The following is a 22,408-nucleotide window of genomic DNA, read 5'->3' on the forward strand; positions in this document are numbered from 1 at the left end:
GGGGTCCTGTAGGGGGGGTCCTGTGGGGGTCCTGTGGGGGGTCCGTGTGGGTCTATCCCGTCCCGTGGGGGTCCGTGTGGGTCCTGTAGGGGGGTCCGTGTGGTCTATCTCGTCCCGTGGGGGGTCTGTCAGGGGTCTATCCGGGTCTATCCCGTCCCATCCCGTCCCGTGGGGGTCCTGTGGGGGGTCCGTGTGGGTCTATCCTGTCCCGTGGGGGGTCTGTCAGGGGTCTATCCGGGTCTATCCCGTCCCATCCCGTCCCGTGGGGGTCCTGTAGGGGGGTCCTCTGGGGGTCCTCTGGGGGGGTCCGTGTGGGTCCATCCCGTCCCGTGGGGGTCCTGTAGGGGGGTCCTGTTGGGGGTCCTCTGGGGGGGTCCGTGTGGGTCTAACCCGTCCCGTGGCTGCTGGACTCGAACACCCCCTTCTTGAAGAACGGCGAGAGTTCGTAGACGTGACGTTTGTTCAGAGGCTCCGAGTCCGGCCTGAGCGGAGACGGAGAAACGTCCCGGACCAGAGAGAAGAGGGCCCTCAGGTACCTCTGCAACACACGAAGGTTAATCTACGACTGGACCAGGGCCCTCAGGTACCTCTGCAACACACAAGGGTTAATCTACGACTGGACCAGGGAGAACAGGTACTTCAGGTACGTCTGGCCTGTGCTCCAGACGAGGCCCTCACACCTCTAGACCAGTGGTTCTCAACCTTTTGGAGCCGCGACCCCCATTATAGCTGTTACCGGGGTTACACCGTGAGAAATAGAAACATTAGCCTGCGTAATTCTTATAAAACAAAGAGGGAAAAAAACCAAATGGATAAAATAAAATCCATCAAACTACGAACAAATAACGCCACTCTGGTAAAATAGCTACACCTGCTACAGTAAAATGTTACATTTATGCTAATCCCCTCCTGGAGCCGCCACCTTAGCGCAGTGGAGGGTTTGAGCACCCGCATGATCCTGGAGCTCTGTGGTCGGGGCTTCATGCCCCTGTAGGGTCTCCCAGGGCAAACTGGTCCTAGGGGACGGGTCAGACAAAGAGCGGGTCAGAAGCTCCTTATGAGAGACCAACAGGCCCGGGTTAGAACCATGAGGCCGTCCTTCTGTGGACCCCCCACCTGCAGGAGGAGCCATGAGGGGCTGGTGCAATGTGATCTGGGCAGCTCCAACATCTGCCCCCACGACCCGGCAACGGACAAGTGGAAGAAAATGGATGGATGGATATACGCTAATGAAAATATGTATATTTTGTCTAAATGATCTGCCGACCCCCCAAATTTGTCTCGCGACCCCCAGGTTGAGAACCACTGCTCTAGACAATAGGCCCAAATGGCCCGTCTCCTCAACATGACAAAGACCTCCTTCTGCCTCCAAACGCCACCTTGATGCATCACCAGGCAAAGCGCCGTTTGGTGGCCTGTATGGACATCTCCAACTGTATTACCATGTCTATGTGTTTCTGTGCTTCCCTCTGTTGTGTGACCTATGACCCCTGTCCTGCTGCTCCGTCTGTGGTGCTCACCTATAAAAGGTGATGCCAAAGCTGACTCGGGCAGAGCTTAGCATGAACTCGCGTCATGTGTCACCCTCTCCGCAATGCACTGTGTAATAAACTTCACATCTTGACGAACATCTCTTCTTTACTAAGCAAGAAAATCCACAACACACCTCTGCAAACACACGAAGGTTAATCTACGACTGGACTTGTCGGAAACCAAACCCTCACATCCAGAGGAATCTTCTGAAAGAGTCCAGATTATTTCAGAGCAGGTTCTCCAAACTCACCTCGAGCTGAAGGCGTCGCTCAGAAACCATCTTCTCGTCTTTGTTCCTGAAGAGTTTCTTTGGAGGAAAGTCCAGACACGCCACCTGCAGGACGACAGTGGAACAGCAGGACGTTACAGAGTTTGACTTTGTCCAGTTTCGGGTCTCAGAACTTGAAGATTCCCCCAAAGCTTCACGGTTTCAGGGGTTTGACAGGTTAGGTGGAGTCTCAGACCTGGGGGAACTTGAGGCGGAGGCTGTGGTGCATCTCCCTGAAGCGACTGTATCTGCGGAACACGCTCCACGACTCTCCCGTCACCGTGAGCTGCAAACAGGACAGGAGGGTTTCAGAGCCCAGAGGATCAGAGGATCAGAGGATCAGAGGATCGGCCTGTTCAAGGACGCGACCCCCGTTATAACAGTTAAAGGGTCTCGTGAACCCCCGCCCTGGTCACACCGTGAGGCACATTAGTCTACGAAATTCTTTAACCTCGTAACTCCCGCCTGAACCGAGACGATCTTTTTCCTCACGTCATCAGATTTTTCTTCCAGCATTTTTTTGTCATTTTTAATTTTTTTTGTCAAATTTGTATCACATTTTTGTCCTTTTTCTCATCCATTTTTTATCAATTTTTTTCTCAATTTTTGTCATTTTTTTGTCCATTTTTTATCATATTTTTGTGACATTTTGTCACATTTTTCTTATTTTTTTGTCATTTTTTGTCTTTTTTTGTCCATTTTTTATCACATTTTTGTCCTTTTTCTCATCCATTTTTTATCAATTTTTTTTCTCAATTTTTGTCATTTTTTGTTCCATTTTTTATCATATTTTTGTTACATTTTTGTTATTTTTTGTAAAACATTTTTAATTTTTTTATCAATTTTTTTTTCACATTTTGTCACATTTTTGTCGTTTTTTTTGTCATTTTTTGTGTTTTTTTTGTCAATTTTCTCATATTTTTCTCATTTTTTCTCATATTTTTGTCACATTTTTCTTATTTTTTTGGTCATTTTTTGTCTTTTTTTGGTCCATTTTTTATCACATTTTTGTCACATTTTTGTTATTTTTTGTAAAACATTTTTAATTTTTTTGTCAACTTTGTATCACATTTTTGTCCTTTTTTTCATCCATTTTTTATAAAAAAAAATTCTCATTTTTTTGTCCATTTTTTATCATATTTTTGCCACTTTTTCATCAAAGTTTCATCACTTTTTTGTCACATTTCCATCATTGTTTTCGTCTCAGTTTTGTTGCTATTTTCACACCTTTTTTCCAGAAGCTTTTGGATTGGGGTAAAGCCAAACTGGAGAAAACGTGCTCGGTTCAGGCGGGAGTTGAGGGTTTAAAAAACAAAGAAAAAAAATAGCAACACACATGCTACAATAAAACATTAGATAATCTGCTAATTAAACAGATGTATATTTTATCTACAGATTCTGGTGACCCTATCAAATAAATACATCAAATAAAATAAAATAAAAAGATCCGGAGAGACAGACCTTGACCTCAAACTCGAAGTGCTCGTCTTTCCCTTGTCCTCTGCGGACGAAGCGCGGGACGGAGACTCTGACGCCGTCCTCCGAGACGTCGGCGCCGCACGTCCACGAGCGGCCAATCAGGTGCTGCCGAGGGGGCGGGGCAAAGGAGGGACCAGAGAGAGACATGGAGAGAGGAGACGCTGCAGGATCATTCGCCGTTTGAAGAAGGAAAACCTCTCCATGAACAGTTTACGACAATCTCCTTGGAGGCTCCGTCATGTGAGTGAGGCAACTCAGCCCAGGACAGATCAACACTCAAACGACTGACACGTTTAAAGGAACAGGCCAGCGTTTTTACATACTGAGATATGTTCTTACCTGAGCTGTGACGAGTTCTTTAGGACCTGTCTGATCTTCAGTCACGTAAACACAGCGCAGACGGCGTTAGCATTTAGCCTCTCCCTCTCTCCTCTATAGCTCCAAAACAGGTCAAGATAGAAGCTACCAAGCTCTTCCACGTTTTCCCTATTTAAATATGGTTACGTGAAGTTTTACACTACAAAGTATAATTACACACAATTAAACAATGTGGATTTTCTAAGCCAGGGGTGTCCAAACTTTTTTCATGGGGGGCCGCATATTGAGGTGTACACGGGGTGAAGGGCCGTAGATCAGTAGCTAGTGCCGCAAAACCTTCGACTAGCAGAGGTTTAAATTGTGCCCCATACGTCTATTTAAGCTTAAAACCTTCATGGCAGCTCTGTCTCACAATAAAATGTCAGTTGTTCGGTTAGAATTGTATAGAATTATTACATTTCAAATAAAAAGGTCCATCTCTAGAGATGTGTACCGATACAGCAAGAGGCCGAGGGCCACCATAAATTGGTCTGAGGGCCGCATTTGGCCCCCGGGCCGCACTTTGGACACCCCTGTTCTAAGCGGATAAAAGGGGGAACTATATTGTACGGCGTAATAATACCAGGAGTAGCTTGGCATCCGCGCAGTAAAGTGAAGATTACTGCGCGGGTTTGGAACTACACTACAAAAAGTAAATATCAAGCATAGACACAGACGCATCTCGTCATAGAAGGGGGCGTGGCTTCTCCGAGGGGGAAAATAGAATCTTCATAGAAACACAATTTTCACTCTTTTTAGCCATTTTTCTGGTGGAATATGAACTTATTTATCACATAAATAAAGTCAAGTGTAAATCAGGCCCATATGGATATTTTCTCACAGCAGATTGTTCTGTAGAAGTGAAAAAAAAACGGCAGTTGTAGCTAGCGCTAGCTAACTGTTAGCATTAGCCCGATGCTAGCATGTAGCATCAAGTTAGCATTCTCCGTTATTCATGTATTTATGGGCTGTTGAACCACTTTGCTCCTCCCCATGTCTTTGTATCATTATTTAGTAGAAACTATTTTCATAATTCAGCATTTGTTACAGTAGTTTTTGAATAATTAGAGAAAGTTTAGATTTTTCTCCAAATTGTTTTCCCCCTAAACTGTTTTCAAACATGACCATATATGGGCGATTCCAGAGATGCTCTGTATCTATTGTCTTAAATGACTTGAATTGAGGAAATGTTTCTTGTTTTGAGCGGTTTTCACTCATTAAGACACTTTTCCTGATCGGACCGAGTTTCCTTTGCTTGTTTGAGGACATTTCAGACCAGTTCTAGGGAAAATCTCGCTTGAAATAAGAAAGTAAAATTGCCAATGAGATAAGACCGATTTTCTTTCCCCATTGGCAAAGAAAATGACCTGAAATAAGGACGAAATGTATCGAAACGAGTCAGAAACATCTCAGAACAAGTGACAGAATCTGGGACAAATGCCCAACAACTTCTTAACTAGTCAAAACAATTAACATTTGGATTATTGTGCTCAAATTGAGATTTTTATACTGTTCTAGTTAAATACTTTTTGCAGTGTACTCCTGGTATTATTACGCCTTACAATATGGTCCCCCCTTCCTCCCTTAAATAGGGAAAACGTGGAAGAGCTTGGTAGCTTCTATCTTGACCTGTTTTGGAGCTATAGAGGAGAGAGGGAGAGGCTAAATGCTAACGCTATAGAGGAGAGAGGGAGAGGCTAAATGCTAACGCTATAGAGGAGAGAGGGAGAGGCTAAATGCTAACGCTATAGAGGAGAGAGGGAGAGGCTAAATGCTAACGCTATAGAGGAGAGAGGGAGAGGCTAAATGCTAACGCCGTCTGCGCTGTGTTTACGTGACTGAAGATCAGACAGGTCCTAAAGAACTCGTCTCAGCTCAGGTAAGAACATGTCTCAGTATGGAAAAACGCCGGCCTGTTCCTTTAACTCCGCCTCCATGGATCGGTCCAGGAGAACTCTGCTCAGGGACTCCCATCAGCCCTGGGTCTATCTCCTGTCCGTCCATGGGAGTGGATCTCTCCTTCTGTGGTTCTCCCCCAGGTTTCTCTTTTCTCTCCCTGGGTTTTTGAGTCTTATTTATTGCTCTGTTTTGTTGCCTTAATGTTCGGTGTTTTTGATTTGTTGCCATCGACTGAACTCACTTTAGTGGATTAATCAGGACATTTAACACCTACATTTATTTCATTTGGCAAATAATTTAGTGAGATTGTGGGGGAAGTTCTGCTGCTCTTGTCGTCACTGATGCAACGTATAAATGCCTTTCAGTCATGTGACCTTTGTTGTTTTGGCGGCCATTTTGAATACCGAAGTAGAATCATGCAGTACTACAACATGTAACAATATCTCTACTCAGGATATAAAAGAAAGACATGTGACTGACAGAGGCATTTTTATGAACTCATAATCACTGCTCAAGAAGAAAAGAGTAAAAACTCGGCCCCAGAGACGCACGTTTATGTGATATAACCAGTCTTTAAGCTGCTCGACATGTTAGCATGCTACCGGTTAGCATTTAGCTTCAACAGGCGGCACGGCAGCGCAGCGGTTAGTGCTCTCGCTTCACAGCTAGAAGGTCCGGGTTCGACTCCCACCATGTTCTCCCCGTGTCTGCGTAGGTTTCCTCCGGGCACTCCGGTTTCCCCTACCACTAAAAACATGTACAATAGGCCAGTGAGTGGATGTATGGTGGTGTCAGAGGGACCGTTGGCGCAGACCTAGCTTACCACCACCGAGTATGGAGTGAATGTACAAGTGTCTCATGTAAAGCGCTTTGTGACCATGTCTGTGAAAGGCGCTATATAAATAAAGATCTTCTTCTTCTTCTTCTTCAACAGCTCAGCTCAGACCTCTCCAAGAGAAAGCCCTGAACCACAAACATCTGGCCTTGGCTACAACATGTGACAGAGGTCAGAGCTGTTACTGTAGTATTTCCTCAGTGTCACAGATGTGGCCACACGTGTTTATCGTGTTGAAGACATTGACAGTTGGTTGATGACAGTTGCTAACCGGTAGCATGCTAACGCTAAGCACTGACTCAGACAGAGACTCTGCTGACTTGACAAACTGTAACAATCCCAGGGAGAGGTTTTCTGTCCCCTCTTTGATGTGTTCATTTAGTCTTCAGAGTGGAGCAGATCTTTAGTAAATCCAGCTGTAGCTCCACAGACGGAGCTGCTACGTCTGAGCCACATGTGCTGGTTTTATCACATTAACGTGTTTATACTGTTCTCTTCATGAGCAATGATCACGAGTCATAAAAATGCCTCTGTCAGTCACATGTCTTTCTTTTTCATCCTGAGTAGAGATATTGTCACATGTTGTTGTACTGCATAATTCTACTTCGGTATTCAAAATGGCCGCCGGAGTGATGTCATTGGTGACGCATGTATTGGACTGAATGTAGTTGTGTCTCATTGTGAATAATGAGCTTCATGTGACGCTCTGTTCCTTTTCCAGGGACTGGCCATGTGTCCGTTCTGGAAGAGCACAGAGGGGCCACCGGTCCCAACCGAGCTTTACCCAAATCTAAAAGCTAAACAGAAAAGCATCATAATAGCGAGAAAAAGAGGATGAAAACATGAGAAAAACACGGCCAAAAAAACACAACAAAAAATGATAGAAAAAATGATGAAAAAAACAACAAAAATATGACAAAAATGCGGCGACGTCACGAAAAGTTTCCGTCACTTTTGTGGGTCTTAGCTTTCAAATGAGGCGTTACATTGTTGCTCTCCAGTCGAGAAGCTTTTAGATTTTACTATAAAAAAACATGAATCTAAAAGGAATTCCGTGGAGTATGGTGCACCACAAGGTTCAGTTTTCGGACCGTTATTATTTATTATTTATATGAATGATTTTGCTTCTGTTTCTACGACCGCCTTTCCCGCTCTTTCTGCTGATGATGCCGATCAAAAAAACAATAATAAAAAGCCGAACTGGGGAAAATGCACTCGTTAATGTTAAGGCGGTGGGTCAGAGGTTAACCTGAACGGATCCCATTTTCTCCAGTTTGGCTTTACCCAAATCAAAAAGATTCTTGGGAAAAAAGCACCAAAAATGTGACAAAAACTCAGCAAAAATGTGACAAAAATGTGACAAAAAAGTGACAAAAATTCAACAAAAATGTGACAAAAAAGTGACAAAAACTCAACAAAAATGTGACAAAAACTCAACAAAAATGTGACAAAAATGTGACAAAAATTCAACAAAAAAGTGACAAAAATTCAACAAAAATGTGACAAAAAAGTGACAAAAAAGTGACAAAAATTCAACAAAAATGTGACAAAAAAGTGACAAAAAAGTGACAAAAACTCAACAAAAATGTGACAAAAATGTGACAAAAATTCAACAAAAAAGTGACAAAAATGTGACAAAAATTCAACAAAAAAGTGACAAAAATGTGACAAAAATTCAACAAAAAAGTGACAAAAACTCAACAAAAAAGTGACAAAATTCAACAAAAATGTGACAAATATGAAAAAGAAAAAAAAAACATACAAAAGCTGACTCAACACAGCAACAACGTGAGGAAAAAGGTCAGTTTTGTGGGTCTTAGCTTTCAAATGAGGTGCTACACATCCAAAAGAGGACAGAATGCATTTGGTTTAGGCGGGGGGTCAGAGGTTAAATATGTATTTGTGGAAGTGTCACGATTGTTTCTCAGTCCCAGTCCAGCCCTGTCCTTTTCTAAACGACGTCTCTTCTTCGACTTCTGATTCAGTTTTTAAACATCTGCAGATTTTAGTCACAGTTTTAGCCTCATTCATTCACTTTGTGGTGTTTTCTCCTCACGTCCTTTTTAAGATATAATGAAGAAGAGTGAGGTGAGTGCGTCCAACGTCCAAGCTCTGATCGAAAGTCCTTTATTTGGTTTTATCACGTTTTATTCACAAAATCAGACACAAATAAAGTGCAATCAGTGTGTTTGAAATCAGTCTGCAGTTCATTCACAAAAACAACTAATTTTGGTTTAAACATTGAATTTCTGTCTCTTTATTGCTACGACTTTTGGTAATTTTGATGAAAGTGGAGCAGCTTGAACAGGGACGGCTGGTAATGCAGTAAGTGCTTCATGCTAAACATCTCCCACTTCTGTTTTCTTCATTATTACAGTTACTAAAACATTAAAACTAACAGTGTTTAAATCTGTTTTCTTCATTATTACAGTTACTAAAACATTAAAACTAACAGTGTTTAAATCCAGATTTCCTTTCACAGTTTTCCATTGATTCCTGATTGATCATTTTACTTTTAGTTTTATGGAGCGACTGAAGGTCAGATGTTGTTATGGTTTAGTCTCTTTGTTTGCACATGGGCGCCTCCCACAGAGGAAATGACCATATTTGGATTACAGCGTCTTTCCTGCTACACGTGGATACCAAACATGTCAGTGTCTGTGAATGTGGGAAAGACCAGGAGCGACACAGACGTGATTAAAGGAGTAAACTTTCCAAACTGTCCCAAAATCTCCTCCAAACTTTGTCACATTTTTCAAAGTTTGTACATTTTTAAAAACTTTTCCAAAATGTTCAAATGTTTTCCAATTTTTTTTCTAAAAACAATTTTAAAAAAAATCGAAACATGTAAAAAAAAAATTATCCAAATTTTCCATAAAAAAAATCCAAAACTAAGAAAAAAAAAATCACAATTTTTCCAAATTTTTCACAATATTTCCAATAATTTCCCATTTTTTTCTAAAGAAAAAAAACTTTTCCAACATTGAAACGTTCAAATTTTCCACTTTTTCAAACACTTAAAAAAAAAAAAAAATCTAATTTTTTCACAATATTTCCAATAATTTCCAAACGTTTCCAGTATTTCCAAACCTCGCCTCTGTGTGATAATATTATGGTCTGTCCTCCTGTCGTTACTGGAGATCCAGGACCTTCTGGCTCTTCACCAGGTGCCTGAGCACCGCGGCTGCGTCTGAACTGTCTCCAAACGTCTCGCCTCTGTGTGATAATATTATGGTCGTCACTGGAGATCCAGGACCTTCTGGCTCTTCACCAGGTGCCTGAGCACCGCGGCTGCGTCTGAACTGTCTCCAAACCTCACGGTCCAGCTGGGGCTGCTCTCCTTCAGCACAGACACGTCCACAGACCTCCTCCTCGTGTCCAGATGTTTCCTGAGGTTAAACACCAGCTCCAGCTCCACACAGCCGTCCACGCTCCTCACAGACACGCAGCGGACCTCCTCCCGCCCGCGCACCCTCAGCCCTCCGAACCCCGCCCCGCCCCGGGACACGGCCCGGAGCGAGGCCTCCCCCACGCAGCAGACGTGCGTGTCCGTCAGGAGGAACCGCGTGACCTCCCGCCTGGTCTGGGACTTCATCCACACGCTGGTGTAGACCAGGGCGCGCACGTGAGCGAGCGACGGCCTCGCCGGGCCCTCCATGTTCCCGTGGACCAGGTACAGCAGATCCGCCAGCACGCGCTTGAACCGCGACTGCACGCGGAACCCGTTCAGGAAGAACAGGTCCGGGACCCGGGACGTCCAGTCCAGGGACAGGGCCATGAGGTCCGCGCTCAGCAGCGGGTGGAGCTCCGGGACTGGGGCTTCAGGGAAACCTTTAACATCTTTGCTACACTTTCTTTCCTTTTCTCTGTTGCTTTCCAAAACCTGCTTCATGTTTATCTCTCGACCACTCTCTACAACAGCTTCTCCTGCATCGACCTCAGCCTCATTTTCCAAAACCTGCTCCTGGTTCCTCTCGCAGTGTTGTTGATCCTCTGAAGAACCTCCCTTTGTTGGACTTCCTGGGACCTTCTGTTCCTCCTCCACAGCTCCAGCCTGAAGCATCACCTCCTCTGCCTGTGTCTCTGAAGGTTGTTGCTGGTTCTGAGCGCTGACGATGTCCCTGCAGAACTCCTGTGTGAGTTTAGCGCTGAGCGTGAAGAGCGTCAGAACCTCCTCCTCTTCATCCCGGATCATCCTCACGCTCTGCCCTCCCAGCCCCACCTCCGCCGCCGCTAACTCGCTCCACAGAAGCCGCCGCTGGAGCCGCGGTTCCTCCTGAACCACCCCCAGCCCGTGCTCACACACCGACACCGCCGCCGCCGTCGGGACCGGCCGCTCGCCGTCCGCCGCCGCCATGAAGAACACGCTCAGAACCCGCCCCAGCTCGCCGTCCGGGAGTTTGGATAAAAGCTCGGCGTTGGGCAGCGCCGTCAGCTCGGACAGACGCGGCGGGAAATCCACCAGCGTCTGCAGGAAGACTCGAGGCCGCTCGCCGGCGCCGCGGCGGACGGACCCGGGCGCTGCTCTGAACGCCTGAAGCACTTCCTGGTCTGTGAGGGGCGTCGTCTCCGCCCTCTCGTCTTCAGAATCCTCCGCGATGTCCCGCTCCCTCGGGGCGAAGGTCGACTTTAGCTTCGGGAAAATCGACCTGGTTTCGGCCTGAGCGACAGCGACACAAACAAACACTCGAGGTTTTCTTTCTCCACAACGACCACGAAGAATTTATGTAGAACGTCAGAAATGTGGAAGAAATGTCCTGCAAACGTTTCCCCCTAATGTTTCCACACTTTTCCACATTCATCCACTAATGTTTTTACATTCTCCCGCTCTGTTGTACATTTTTCACATGTTTTTCCTCCATGTTTTACTGTTTTTCCACCGCCCCACATTCTCCCAAAGGTTTATTTTTTTAACTTTTACTCTTCTATTTTGTCAAACATGTTTCTAATCCCTCATGTTTTCCGCCAATTATTTCCTTCATGTTTTACTTTTCCCTATTTATCTTTTCTTCATATTTTACAATTTGTCCCATTTTTCCCCCACATTTTCCACTTTTTTTTCTTCCATTCTACCATTTTTATTTACATTTGTTTCCAATTCCTTTTCTCTCAAATATTTATCCCCATTTACTATTTTTTTCCACTTATTTCTTCTATTTTGTCCACATTTTAATCAAAGATTTTTCTCACCCCCCTCATGTTTTCCCCAAATTCCCCCCATTTTTTGCCAAATTATTTCTTCATGTTTTACTATTTTGCCCGATTTTTTTTTTTTCCATTTTCCAAACTCTTGGAGAATCTTGTTCCGTCTTTCCTCTATTTTTTCAAACTTTTCTCTGAAATATTTTGTCTGACACATTTTTTTAAACTTTTTTTTTTCTCATTTCATCCCCATATTTTCTACATGTTTTGCTGTTTTTCATTTGTCTTCCATTTGTTTCCCCCATTTCCCACAATTATTATTTGTAATTATTAGTTTTGTTTCTCCAATTTCTCCCCCACATTTTCTCTTTTTTTTTCTCCATGACATTTCTGTTTCCACTTTTCCCGGTGTTTTCCTTATATCTGTTTTCACTTTACTCTCAGACATTTATCCCCATCTTCTATTCTTTCACTTCTTTTTTCTGTCATGTCCAAATTTTCATCTAAAATGTTTCCCATCCCCCTCCATGTTTCCCCCATTTTTTTCTCCATTTCCCAAAATCTTTGAGAATTAAATCTTTTTCCCTCTTTTCTCTAAGTTTTCAGACTTATATTATATTTATCCCCTACGGAGCCCGACAGGGGACATGAACGGAAAAAAAAAGGGTAGGAGAATTTATTTTTTATATAAAAATCCCAACTTATTATCTCGGGATCCCGAATTAATAAATCGGGATCCCGAGATAATTAAGTCAGGATCCCGGGAAAGTTAATAACACCTTTTAGTAGCCTTGATTACCGCTATGCTAATCACTTGTTTACTTCTGGCATCCGCGGTTGGAGCCGAAACCTTAAGGATAGTGGAGTTTACGAACTAAAGCTAACCTTACCTTAGCCCTAACCTTAAGGATAGTGGAGTTTATGAACTAAAGCTAACCTTACCTTAGCCCTAACCTTAAGGATAGTGGAGTTTACGAGCTAAAGCTAACCTTACCTTAGCCTTAAACGTAAGGATAGTGGAGTTTACGAACTAAAGCTAACCTTACCTTAGCCTTAAACTTAAGGATAGTGGAGTTTACGAACTAAAGCTAACCTTACCTTAGCCTTAAACTTAAGGATAGTGGAGTTTACGAGCTAAAGCTAACCTTACCTTAGCCCTAAACTTAAGGATAGTGGAGTTTACGAGCTAAAGCTAATCTTACCTTAGCCCTAACCTTATGGATAGTGGAGTTTACGAGCTAAAGCTAATCTTACCTTAGCCCTAAACTTCAGGATAGTGGAGTTTACGAACTAAAACTAGCCTTACCTTAGCCCTAAACTTAAGGATAGTGGAGTTTACGAAATAAAGCTAACCTTACCTTAGCCCTAACCTTAAGGATAGTGGAGTTTACGAGCTAAAGCTAACCTTACCTTAGCTCTAAACTTCAGGATTGTGGAGTTTACGAGCTAAAGCTAACCTTACCTTAGCCCTAAACTTAAGGATAGTGGAGTTTACGAGCTAAAGCTAACCTTACCTTAGCTCTAAACTTCAGGATTGTGGAGTTTACGAACTAAAGCTAACCTTACCTTAGCCCTAAACTTAAGGATAGTGGAGTTTATGAGCTAAAGCTAACCTTACCTTAGCTCTAAACTTCAGGATTGTGGAGTTTACGAGCTAAAGCTAACCTTACCTTAGCCCTAAACTTCAGGATTGTGGAGTTTACGAGCTAAAGCTAACCTTACCTTAGCCCTAAACTTAAGGATAGTGGAGTTTACGAACTAAAGCTAACCTTACCTTAGCCTTAAACTTAAGGATTGTGGAGTTTACGAGCTAAAGCTAACCTTACCTTAGCCCTAACCTTAAGGATTGTGGAGTTTACGAACTAAAGCTAACCTTACCTTAGCCCTAAACTTAAGGAGAGTGGAGTTTAATAGCTAAAGGTAACCATACCTTAGCCCTAACCTTAAGGATAGTGGAGTTTACGAGCTAAAGCTAACCTTACCTTAGCCCTAAACTTAAGGATAGTGGAGTTTATGAACTAAAGCTAACCTTACCTTAGCCTTAAACTTAAGGATAGTGGAGTTTATGAACTAAAGCTAACCTTACCTTAGCCCTAACCTTAAGGATAGTGGAGTTTACGAACTAAAGCTAACCTTACCTTAGCCCTAAACTTAAGGATAGTGGAGTTTACGAACTAAAGCTAACCTTACCTTAGCCCTAAACTTAAGGATAGTGGAGTTTACGAACTAAAGCTAACCTTACCTTAGCCCAAACCTTAAGGATAGTGGAGTTTACGAGCTAAAGCTAACCTTACCTTAGCCCTAACCTTAAGGATAGTGGAGTTTACGAACTAAAGCTAACCTTACCTTAGCCCTAACCTTAAGGATAGTGGAGTTTAAGAACTATAGCTAACCTTACCTTAGCCTTAAACTTAAGGATAGTGGAGTTTACGAACTAAAGCTAACCTTACCTTAGCCCTAACCTTAAGGATAGTGGAGTTTACGAACTAAAGCTAACCTTACCTTGGCCTTAAACTTAAGGATAGTGGAGTTTACGAACTAAAGCTAACCTTACCTTAGCCCTAACCTTAAGGATAGTGGAGTTTACGAACTAAAGCTAACCTTACCTTAGCCCTAAACTTAAGGATAGTGGAGTTTACGAACTAAAGCTAACCTTACCTTAGCCCTAACCTTAAGGATAGTGGAGTTTACGAACTAAAGCTAACCTTACCTTAGCCCTAACCTTAAGGATAGTGGAGTTTACGAGCTAAAGCTAACCTTACCTTAGCCCTAAACTTAAGGATAGTGGAGTTTACAAACTAAAGCTAACCTTACCTTAGCCCTAACGTTAAGGATAGTGGAGTTTACGAACTAAAGCTAACCTTACCTTAGCCCTAAACTTAAGGATAGTGGAGTTTACGAGCTAAAGCTAACCTTACCTTAGCCCTAAACTTAAGGATAGTGGAGTTTACGAACTAAAGCTAACCTTACCTTAGCCCTAACCTTAAGGATAGTGGAGTTTACGAACTAAAGCTAACCTTACCTTGGCCTTAAACTTAAGGATAGTGGAGTTTACGAACTAAAGCTAACCTTATCTTAGCCCTAACCTTAATGATAGTGGAGTTTACGAGCTAACCCTAACCCTAACCCTAACCCACTAACCCTACCCCTACCCCTACCCCTACCCCTAACCCTAACCCTAACCCTAACTAAAGCTAACCTTACCTTAGCCCTAACCTTAAGGATAGTGGAGTTTACGAGCTAAAGCTAACCTTACCTTAGCCCTAACCTTAAGGATAGTGGAGTTTACGAACTAAAGCTAACCTTACCTTAGCCCTAACCTTAAGGATAGTGGAGTTTACGAACTAAAACTAACCTTACCAGATGAAAAGTTACGAGAGTTGTAGCTATTATTAGATAGTAAGCCGGGATTTTGAGTTTCAAAAAAATTCTCCTCCCCTTATTTTTTTTCTGTTCATGTCCCCTGGCGGACTCCGTAATCCCCAACCCGTTTACCACCTTTTTTTCCACTTTTTTTTTCTACTTTTCCAAATTTTCTCTCATTTTTTTCTCATTCCACCCCACATGTTTACCATTCTCACAATTTTTCTTCTATTTTTCACACCTTTAACATTTTTTCCACATTTCTTGACCCGGTCGACCTTCATCTGCAGATCTGGTCTTTAATCTCGCACCTGTTTCTTCTCGTCCTCTGAATCCTCGTCCCGCTCCCTCAGACTGAAGCCCGCCGGGATCTTGGGCAGCCCCGGCAGCTCTCGGCTCAGCCTGGACACGTAGTGGGACATCGCTCCCGTCACGTCCTGGATCTGGACGTTCTGGATGATTTCTCGCGTCCCCTGGATTTTGCGGTTGGCGTCTCTGTAAGCGTCCGACAGTTTCCCGGCGAAGAACCCGAACACGGCGGCGCTCCTCGGAGTTTCCTCGTTCTGCACGTAGGAGCTCAGGTAGGAGTTCACCGACCGCACGACGGAGGAGCTCAGCTCGGACACGCTGCTCGGAAAACGCACTCTCCCAGCGGCCGCCATCTTGTCTTCCTCCGCCATCTTGTCCTCCTCCGCCATCTTGTCTTCCTCCGCCATCTTGTCTTCCTCCGCCATCTTGTCTTCCTCCGCCATCTTGTCTTCCTCCGCCATCTTGTCCTCCTCCGACATCTTGTCCTCCTCCGCCATCTTGTCCTCCTCCGCCATCTTGTCTTCCTCCGCCATCTTGTCTTCCTCCGCCATCTTGTCTTCCTCCCCCATCTTGTCTTCCTCCGCCATCTTGTCTTCCTCCGCCATCTTGTCTTCCTCCGCCATCTTGTCTTCCTCCGCCATCTTGTCTTCCTCCCCCATCTTGTCCTCCGCCATCTTGTCTTCCTCCGCCATCTTGTCTTCCTCCCCCATCTTGTCCTCCTCCGCCATCTTGTCCTCCTCCGCCATCTTGTCCTCCTCCGCCATCTTGTCTTCCTCCGCCATCTTGTCCTCCTCCGCCATCTTGTCCTCCTCCGCCATCTTGTCCTCCTCTGGTCTGTTCTCGCTTGTGTTTTCACTCAGAGTCTCTGTTTTCTGCTCTTCTTCTTCTTCACAGACATTTCCGAGCGTTAAATCGTCGCTTCCCGATTGTATCGGTCGTTCTCGTTTCCCGCTCAGATCCGACGAAGAGCCGCCGTGTTTCTGCGAGCGAGAAGACGAGGAGTTCGATCTTTACCGACGGAAAAGTCCGAGCCTCGAGGAGGAGAATCAGCGGGCGAGATTTCAGATTAAGAGCGTGACATGCAGATCACAGCAGGCAGTGGCTTTTATTGTGAAAGGGTGCAGCTCCTTCCCATGTTTCTGATTCACATACCAACATGTTTGTCTCCACATGAGCAAAACACACACGTGTTCCTAAATGATATGAGGCTCTTTCAAACTGTCCCTTCTTTTACTTTGGACAAAATCTCCAGATATTTCAAAAACTAAATCCACAGTCACTGACAGGAACGTATGAGATGGATTTAGTGTTTGATAAATGTTTGTAGAGGAGAGTGAGCAGCTAGGTTAGCTACTGTTAATAACATATGAGCTTTACATTTCTATTGGAAACGGTTAAGGCTATTCATCATTTTCAGGCGTACATAAAATGATCCTGCATTGAAGCATCTTTGTCTGGATTAGTAAAGTCAAACATAAAAGTTTGAGTTGGGGGGGCCCAGGTGTGAGCGACTCCACCGCAGCTGTTTCCATAAACAGTTGAGCTGGTTGAGCTAGCTAGCTAGCTTCAGGTTAAACCTTGTAAAAGGTAAATAACTCCTGCCCACGAGTGCCGCATATCGGTGTTTCCTTCCAGGGAAAAGTGTTTCCGGGTTAGTCCTGTTGTGTTGTGATTCTGTGCTGATGTTGTGTCGTTGAGCCTGACTGAGATCCTCGTAATAGCTGCGGAGAATGACTCGCTCTGAGACCAGCCTTCAGTGACCGGCTAATAACACACACAAAATAGTCCCGTAGTCTGGCAGATTTAGTGACTTTAGTCAATGAAAAACACATTTATTATAAATGTTAGGTTTGTGGGACCCTGGTATAAGCGGATTAAACAACGAGGAGCCGCGTTAGACGTTATAATGCAGGAGGAACAACACTGTGTCGGGCTGCTACGAGCTAAAGCTCCAACCGAGCAAGTGAAAACGAGAAATATGCACGAAAAAAGTCAAACCAAACCACATCTACATAAAGAACCGTTTAACAATGATCACACACTGGGGTTGTTGATTTTGTAGTTTGTTTTACGTTTTAATCTATAATTTGCCGTAGCCGATTGTTTAGCGCCCGGACTTAGCTGCTAACTAGCTTGATCCTATGAAAACAAATTATGCACCAATAACATAAATAAACCCGGTAAAGCCTTTAGACGATCACACACTTGTCCAGCTTGACGTATTTGTGGTTTATTACAGACTTTTCATCAACAATGCCAGACCTCAGCCCCTGGTCCTCACTTTGGAAATATTACGCGCTATAGGTCAATGTTGAGACGAACGCGGGAAAGAGGGTGTGGACTTTGTGTGGACAGGGGCTTTAAAGCAGAATCCGTCCTACAGCTGGAATCTGAGCTAAATGTGGCCAATAATAAATAACTGTGAGGGTCAGAATCCTGCAGCTGTCCTGTGTTTGTGACCCTCGCCTCAGCTTTGACCAGGCATGTGTTTCAGGAGTCTGAGGGATAAACCCGTGCATGTAGAGGATGAGTTTTAAAGAGAATTACGTCTCATGCAGCTCCGTGTTTCCATTTCAGATTCCATCGAGGTGGTGATTCAGAAAACAATGTCACTAAAGCAGGTCCTACCTCGTACTTGAGTCGTCTGGGGTTCAGGTTCTGCTGCTCCTCCTCGTCCTGGAACGAAAGAGAGCCGAGGTTAAAGGTAACGCCGTAGAAAAGTGGTGGAAAAACTACAGAAAAGTGATGAGAGATGAGAGAAAATGCCAGAGGAACAGAGGAAAACCACTCTGGTCTGGGGGATAGAGACAAAAATTAATATGTCAATATTTTCCCAGCTAGAAACCTAGCTGGAGCCTCAAGGAAAAAGCCCAAAGACTCAGAGAGCATCCATCTGCTGGTAGGAGGCGTGGTCACCTGTGTGGGCGTGGTCACCTGTGTGGGCGTGGTCACCTGTGTGGGCGTGGCCGGCTCGTTGTCGTTGCTGAAGTTGATCTGACGGAGGCGCCGCTGAACCTCCTCCTCGATCAGAGCGTTGATCCTGGAGAAACACAGAGTCAGACGGAGAACAGGGGGGGACGGGAGGGCATCTGGTGCCTCGGTGGTACCTGTGGTCCGAGAGCGAGGGCAGGGGGGCCGGGGGGGGCAGGGGGCTCAGGTCGTCGCTCAGCCTGCGACTCCACAGCTCGCGCTCCGCTCTGAAAACAACACAGCGCTCCTTAAACTGCAACAAAAGATCAAACCTGAACGTGTGTGAGTGGTACCCGTCTGTGTGGTCCTGGTGGTCCTCGTACGGTTCCTGAGGCTCAGAGCTCCACACCATCAGGCTGTGACTGCGCTGCTCCACGTCCTCCACCTGCAGCAGAGAGAGGACCTCCATAACTCCAACAAACTCCACAGAGAGAGAGAGAACCTCCATAACTCCAACAAACCCCACAGAGAGAGAGAGAACCTCCATAACTCCAACAAACCCCACAGAGAGAGAGAGAACCTCCATAACTCCATCAAACCCCACAGAGAGAGAGAGAACCTCCATAACTCCAACAAACCCCACAGAGAGAGAACCTCCATAACTCCAACAAACCCCACAGAGAGAGAACCTCCATAACTCCATCAAACCCCACAGAGAGAGAACCTCCATAACTCCAACAAACCCCACAGAGAGAGATCCTCCATAACTCCAACAAACCCCACAGAGAGAGAACCTCCATAACTCCAACAAACCCCACAGAGAGAGAACCTCCATAACTCCAACAAACCCCACAGACAGAGAGAGAACCTCCATAACTCCATCAAACCCCACAGAGAGAGAGAACCTCCATAACTCCAACAAACCCCACAGACAGAGAGAGAACCTCCATAACTCCAACAAACCCCACAGAGAGAGAGAACCTCCATAACTCCATCAAACCCCACAGAGAGAGAGAGAACCTCCATAACTCCATCAAACCCCACAGAGAGAGAGAGAACCTCCATAACTCCAACAAACCCCACAGACAGAGAGAGAACCTCCATAACTCCAACAAACCCCACAGAGAGAGAGAACCTCCATAACTCCATCAAACCCCACAGAGAGAGAGAGAACCTCCATAACTCCATCAAACCCCACAGAGAGAGAACCTCCATAACTCCATCAAACCCCACAGAGAGAGAACCTCCATAACTCCAACAAACCCCACAGACAGAGAGAGAACCTCCATAACTCCATCAAACCCCACAGAGAGAGAGAACCTCCATAACTCCAACAAACCCCACAGACAGAGAGAGAACCTCCATAACTCCAACAAACCCCACAGAGAGAGAGAACCTCCATAACTCCATCAAACCCCACAGAGAGAGAGAGAACCTCCATAACTCCAACAAACCCCACAGAGAGAGAACCTCCATAACTCCAACAAACCCCACAGAGAGAGATCCTCCATAACTCCAACAAACCCCACAGAGAGAGAACCTCCATAACTCCAACAAACCCCACAGAGAGAGAACCTCCATAACTCCAACAAACCCCACAGAGAGAGAACCTCCATAACTCCATCAAACCCCACAGACAGAGAGAGAACCTCCATAACTCCAACAAACCCCACAGACAGAGAGAGAACCTCCATAACTCCATCAAACCCCACAGAGAGAGAGAACCTCCATAACTCCATCAAACCCCACAGAGAGAGAGAACCTCCATAACTCCAACAAACCCCACAGAGAGAGAGAGAACCTCCATAACTCCAACAAACCCCACAGAGAGAGAACCTCCATAACTCCAACAAACCCCACAGAGAGAGAACCTCCATAACTCCATCAAACCCCACAGAGAGAGAGAACCTCCATAACTCCAACAAACCCCACAGAGAGAGAGAGAACCTCCATAACTCCAACAAACCCCACAGAGAGAGAACCTCCATAACTCCAACAAACCCCACAGAGAGAGAACCTCCATAACTCCATCAAACCCCACAGAGAGAGAACCTCCATAACTCCATCAAACCCCACAGAGAGAGAGAACCTCCATAACTCCAACAAACCCCACAGAGAGAGAGAGAACCTCCATAACTCCAACAAACCCCACAGAGAGAGAACCTCCATAACTCCAACAAACCCCACAGAGAGAGAACCTCCATAACTCCATCAAACCCCACAGAGAGAGAGAACCTCCATAACTCCATCAAACCCCACAGAGAGAGAGAACCTCCATAACTCCAACAAACCCCACAGAGAGAGAGAGAACCTCCATAACTCCAACAAACCCCACAGAGACAGAGAGAACCTCCATAACTCCATCAAACCCCACAGAGAGAGAGAGAACCTCCATAACTCCAACAAACCCCACAGAGAGAGAACCTCCATAACTCCAACAAACCCCACAGAGAGAGAACCTCCATAACTCCATCAAACCCCACAGAGAGAGAACCTCCATAACTCCAACAAACCCCACAGAGAGAGAACCTCCATAACTCCATCAAACCCCACAGAGAGAGAACCTCCATAACTCCAACAAACCCCACAGAGAGAGAACCTCCATAACTCCAACAAACCCCACAGAGAGAGAACCTCCATAACTCCAACAAACCCCACAGAGAGAGAACCTCCATAACTCCATCAAACCCCACAGAGAGAGAACCTCCATAACTCCAACAAACCCCACAGAGAGAGAACCTCCATAACTCCAACAAACCCCACAGAGAGAGAACCTCCATAACTCCATCAAACCCCACAGAGAGAGAACCTCCATAACTCCATCAAACCCCACAGAGAGAGAACCTCCATAACTCCAACAAACCCCACAGACAGAGAGAGAACCTCCATAACTCCAACAAACCCCACAGACAGAGAGAGAACCTCCATAACTCCATCAAACCCCACAGAGAGAGAGAACCTCCATAACTCCAACAAACCCCACAGACAGAGAGAGAACCTCCATAACTCCATCAAACCCCACAGACAGAGAGAACCTCCATAACTCCAACAAACCCCACAGAGAGAGAGAGAACCTCCATAACTCCAACAAACCCCACAGAGAGAGAGAGAACCTCCATAACTCCAACAAACCCCACAGAGAGAGAGAGAACCTCCATAACTCCAACAAACCCCACAGAGAGAGAACCTCCATAACTCCAACAAACCCCACAGAGAGAGAGAACCTCCATAACTCCAACAAACCCCACAGAGAGAGAGAACCTCCATAACTCCATCAAACCCCACAGAGAGAGAACCTCCATAACTCAAACAAACCCCACAGAGAGAGAGAACCTCCATAACTCCAACAAACCCCACAGAGAGAGAGAACCTCCATAACTCCAACAAACCCCACAGAGAGAGAGAGAACCTCCATAACTCCAACAAACCCCACAGAGAGAGAGAGAACCTCCATAACTCCAACAAACCCCACAGAGAGAGAGAACCTCCATAACTCCATCAAACCCCACAGAGAGAGAGAACCTCCATAACTCCATCAAACCCCACAGAGAGAGAGAACCTCCATAACTCCATCAAACCCCACAGACAGAGAGAGAACCTCCATAACTCCATCAAACCCCACAGAGAGAGAGAACCTCCATAACTCCATCAAACCCCACAGAGAGAGAGAAACTCCATAACTCCAACAAACCCCACAGAGAGAGAGAACCTCCATAACTCCATCAAACCCCACAGAGAGAGAACCTCCATAACTCCATCAAACCCCACAGACAGAGAGAACCTCCATAACTCCATCAAACCCCACAGAGAGAGAGAACCTCCATAACTCCATCAAACCCCACAGAGAGAGAGAGAACCTCCATAACTCCAACAAACCCCACAGACAGAGAGAACATCCATAACTCCATCAAACCCCACAGACAGAGAGAACCTCCATAACTCCATCAAACCCCACAGAGAGAGAGAACCTCCATAACTCCAACAAACCCCACAGACAGAGAGAACCTCCATAACTCCATCAAACCCCACAGAGAGAGAGAACCTCCATAACTCCATCAAACCCCACAGAGAGAGAGAACCTCCATAACTCCAACAAACCCCACAGACAGAGAGAGAACCTCCATAACTCCATCAAACCCCACAGAGAGCGAGAACCTCCATAACTCCATCAAACCCCACAGAGAGAGAGAGAACCTCCATAACTCCAACAAACCCCACAGACAGAGAGAACCTCCATAACTCCAACAAACCCCACAGACAGAGAAAACCTCCATAACTCCATCAAACCCCACACAGAGAGAGAACCTCCATAA

General features: G+C 45.2%; 1 protein-coding gene across 1 annotated transcript in view; it reads right to left on the bottom strand.

Moving 5' to 3' along the window:
- Window positions 1–327: 327 nt before the first annotated feature.
- The window catches only part of kif16ba (kinesin family member 16Ba), a 59,176-nt gene continuing 37,095 nt past the window's right edge, over window positions 328–22,408 (bottom strand). Inside the window, exons 20-27 of the mRNA XM_079552984.1 lie at window positions 18,449–18,576; window positions 18,293–18,382; window positions 18,138–18,225; window positions 17,814–17,861; window positions 3,263–3,385; window positions 1,998–2,087; window positions 1,784–1,867; window positions 328–538 (exon numbers count right to left, since the gene is read on the bottom strand). Of these exons, the coding sequence (XP_079409110.1) occupies window positions 386–538; window positions 1,784–1,867; window positions 1,998–2,087; window positions 3,263–3,385; window positions 17,814–17,861; window positions 18,138–18,225; window positions 18,293–18,382; window positions 18,449–18,576 (804 nt within the window). The 3' untranslated portion in view covers window positions 328–385. The remainder of the gene's footprint in view (window positions 539–1,783; window positions 1,868–1,997; window positions 2,088–3,262; window positions 3,386–17,813; window positions 17,862–18,137; window positions 18,226–18,292; window positions 18,383–18,448; window positions 18,577–22,408) is intronic.

The sequence above is a fragment of the Gobius niger genome (genome assembly GCF_951799975.1).
Source record: "Gobius niger genome assembly, chromosome: 3".
In the NCBI taxonomy this organism is placed as follows: Eukaryota; Metazoa; Chordata; class Actinopteri; order Gobiiformes; family Gobiidae; genus Gobius; species Gobius niger.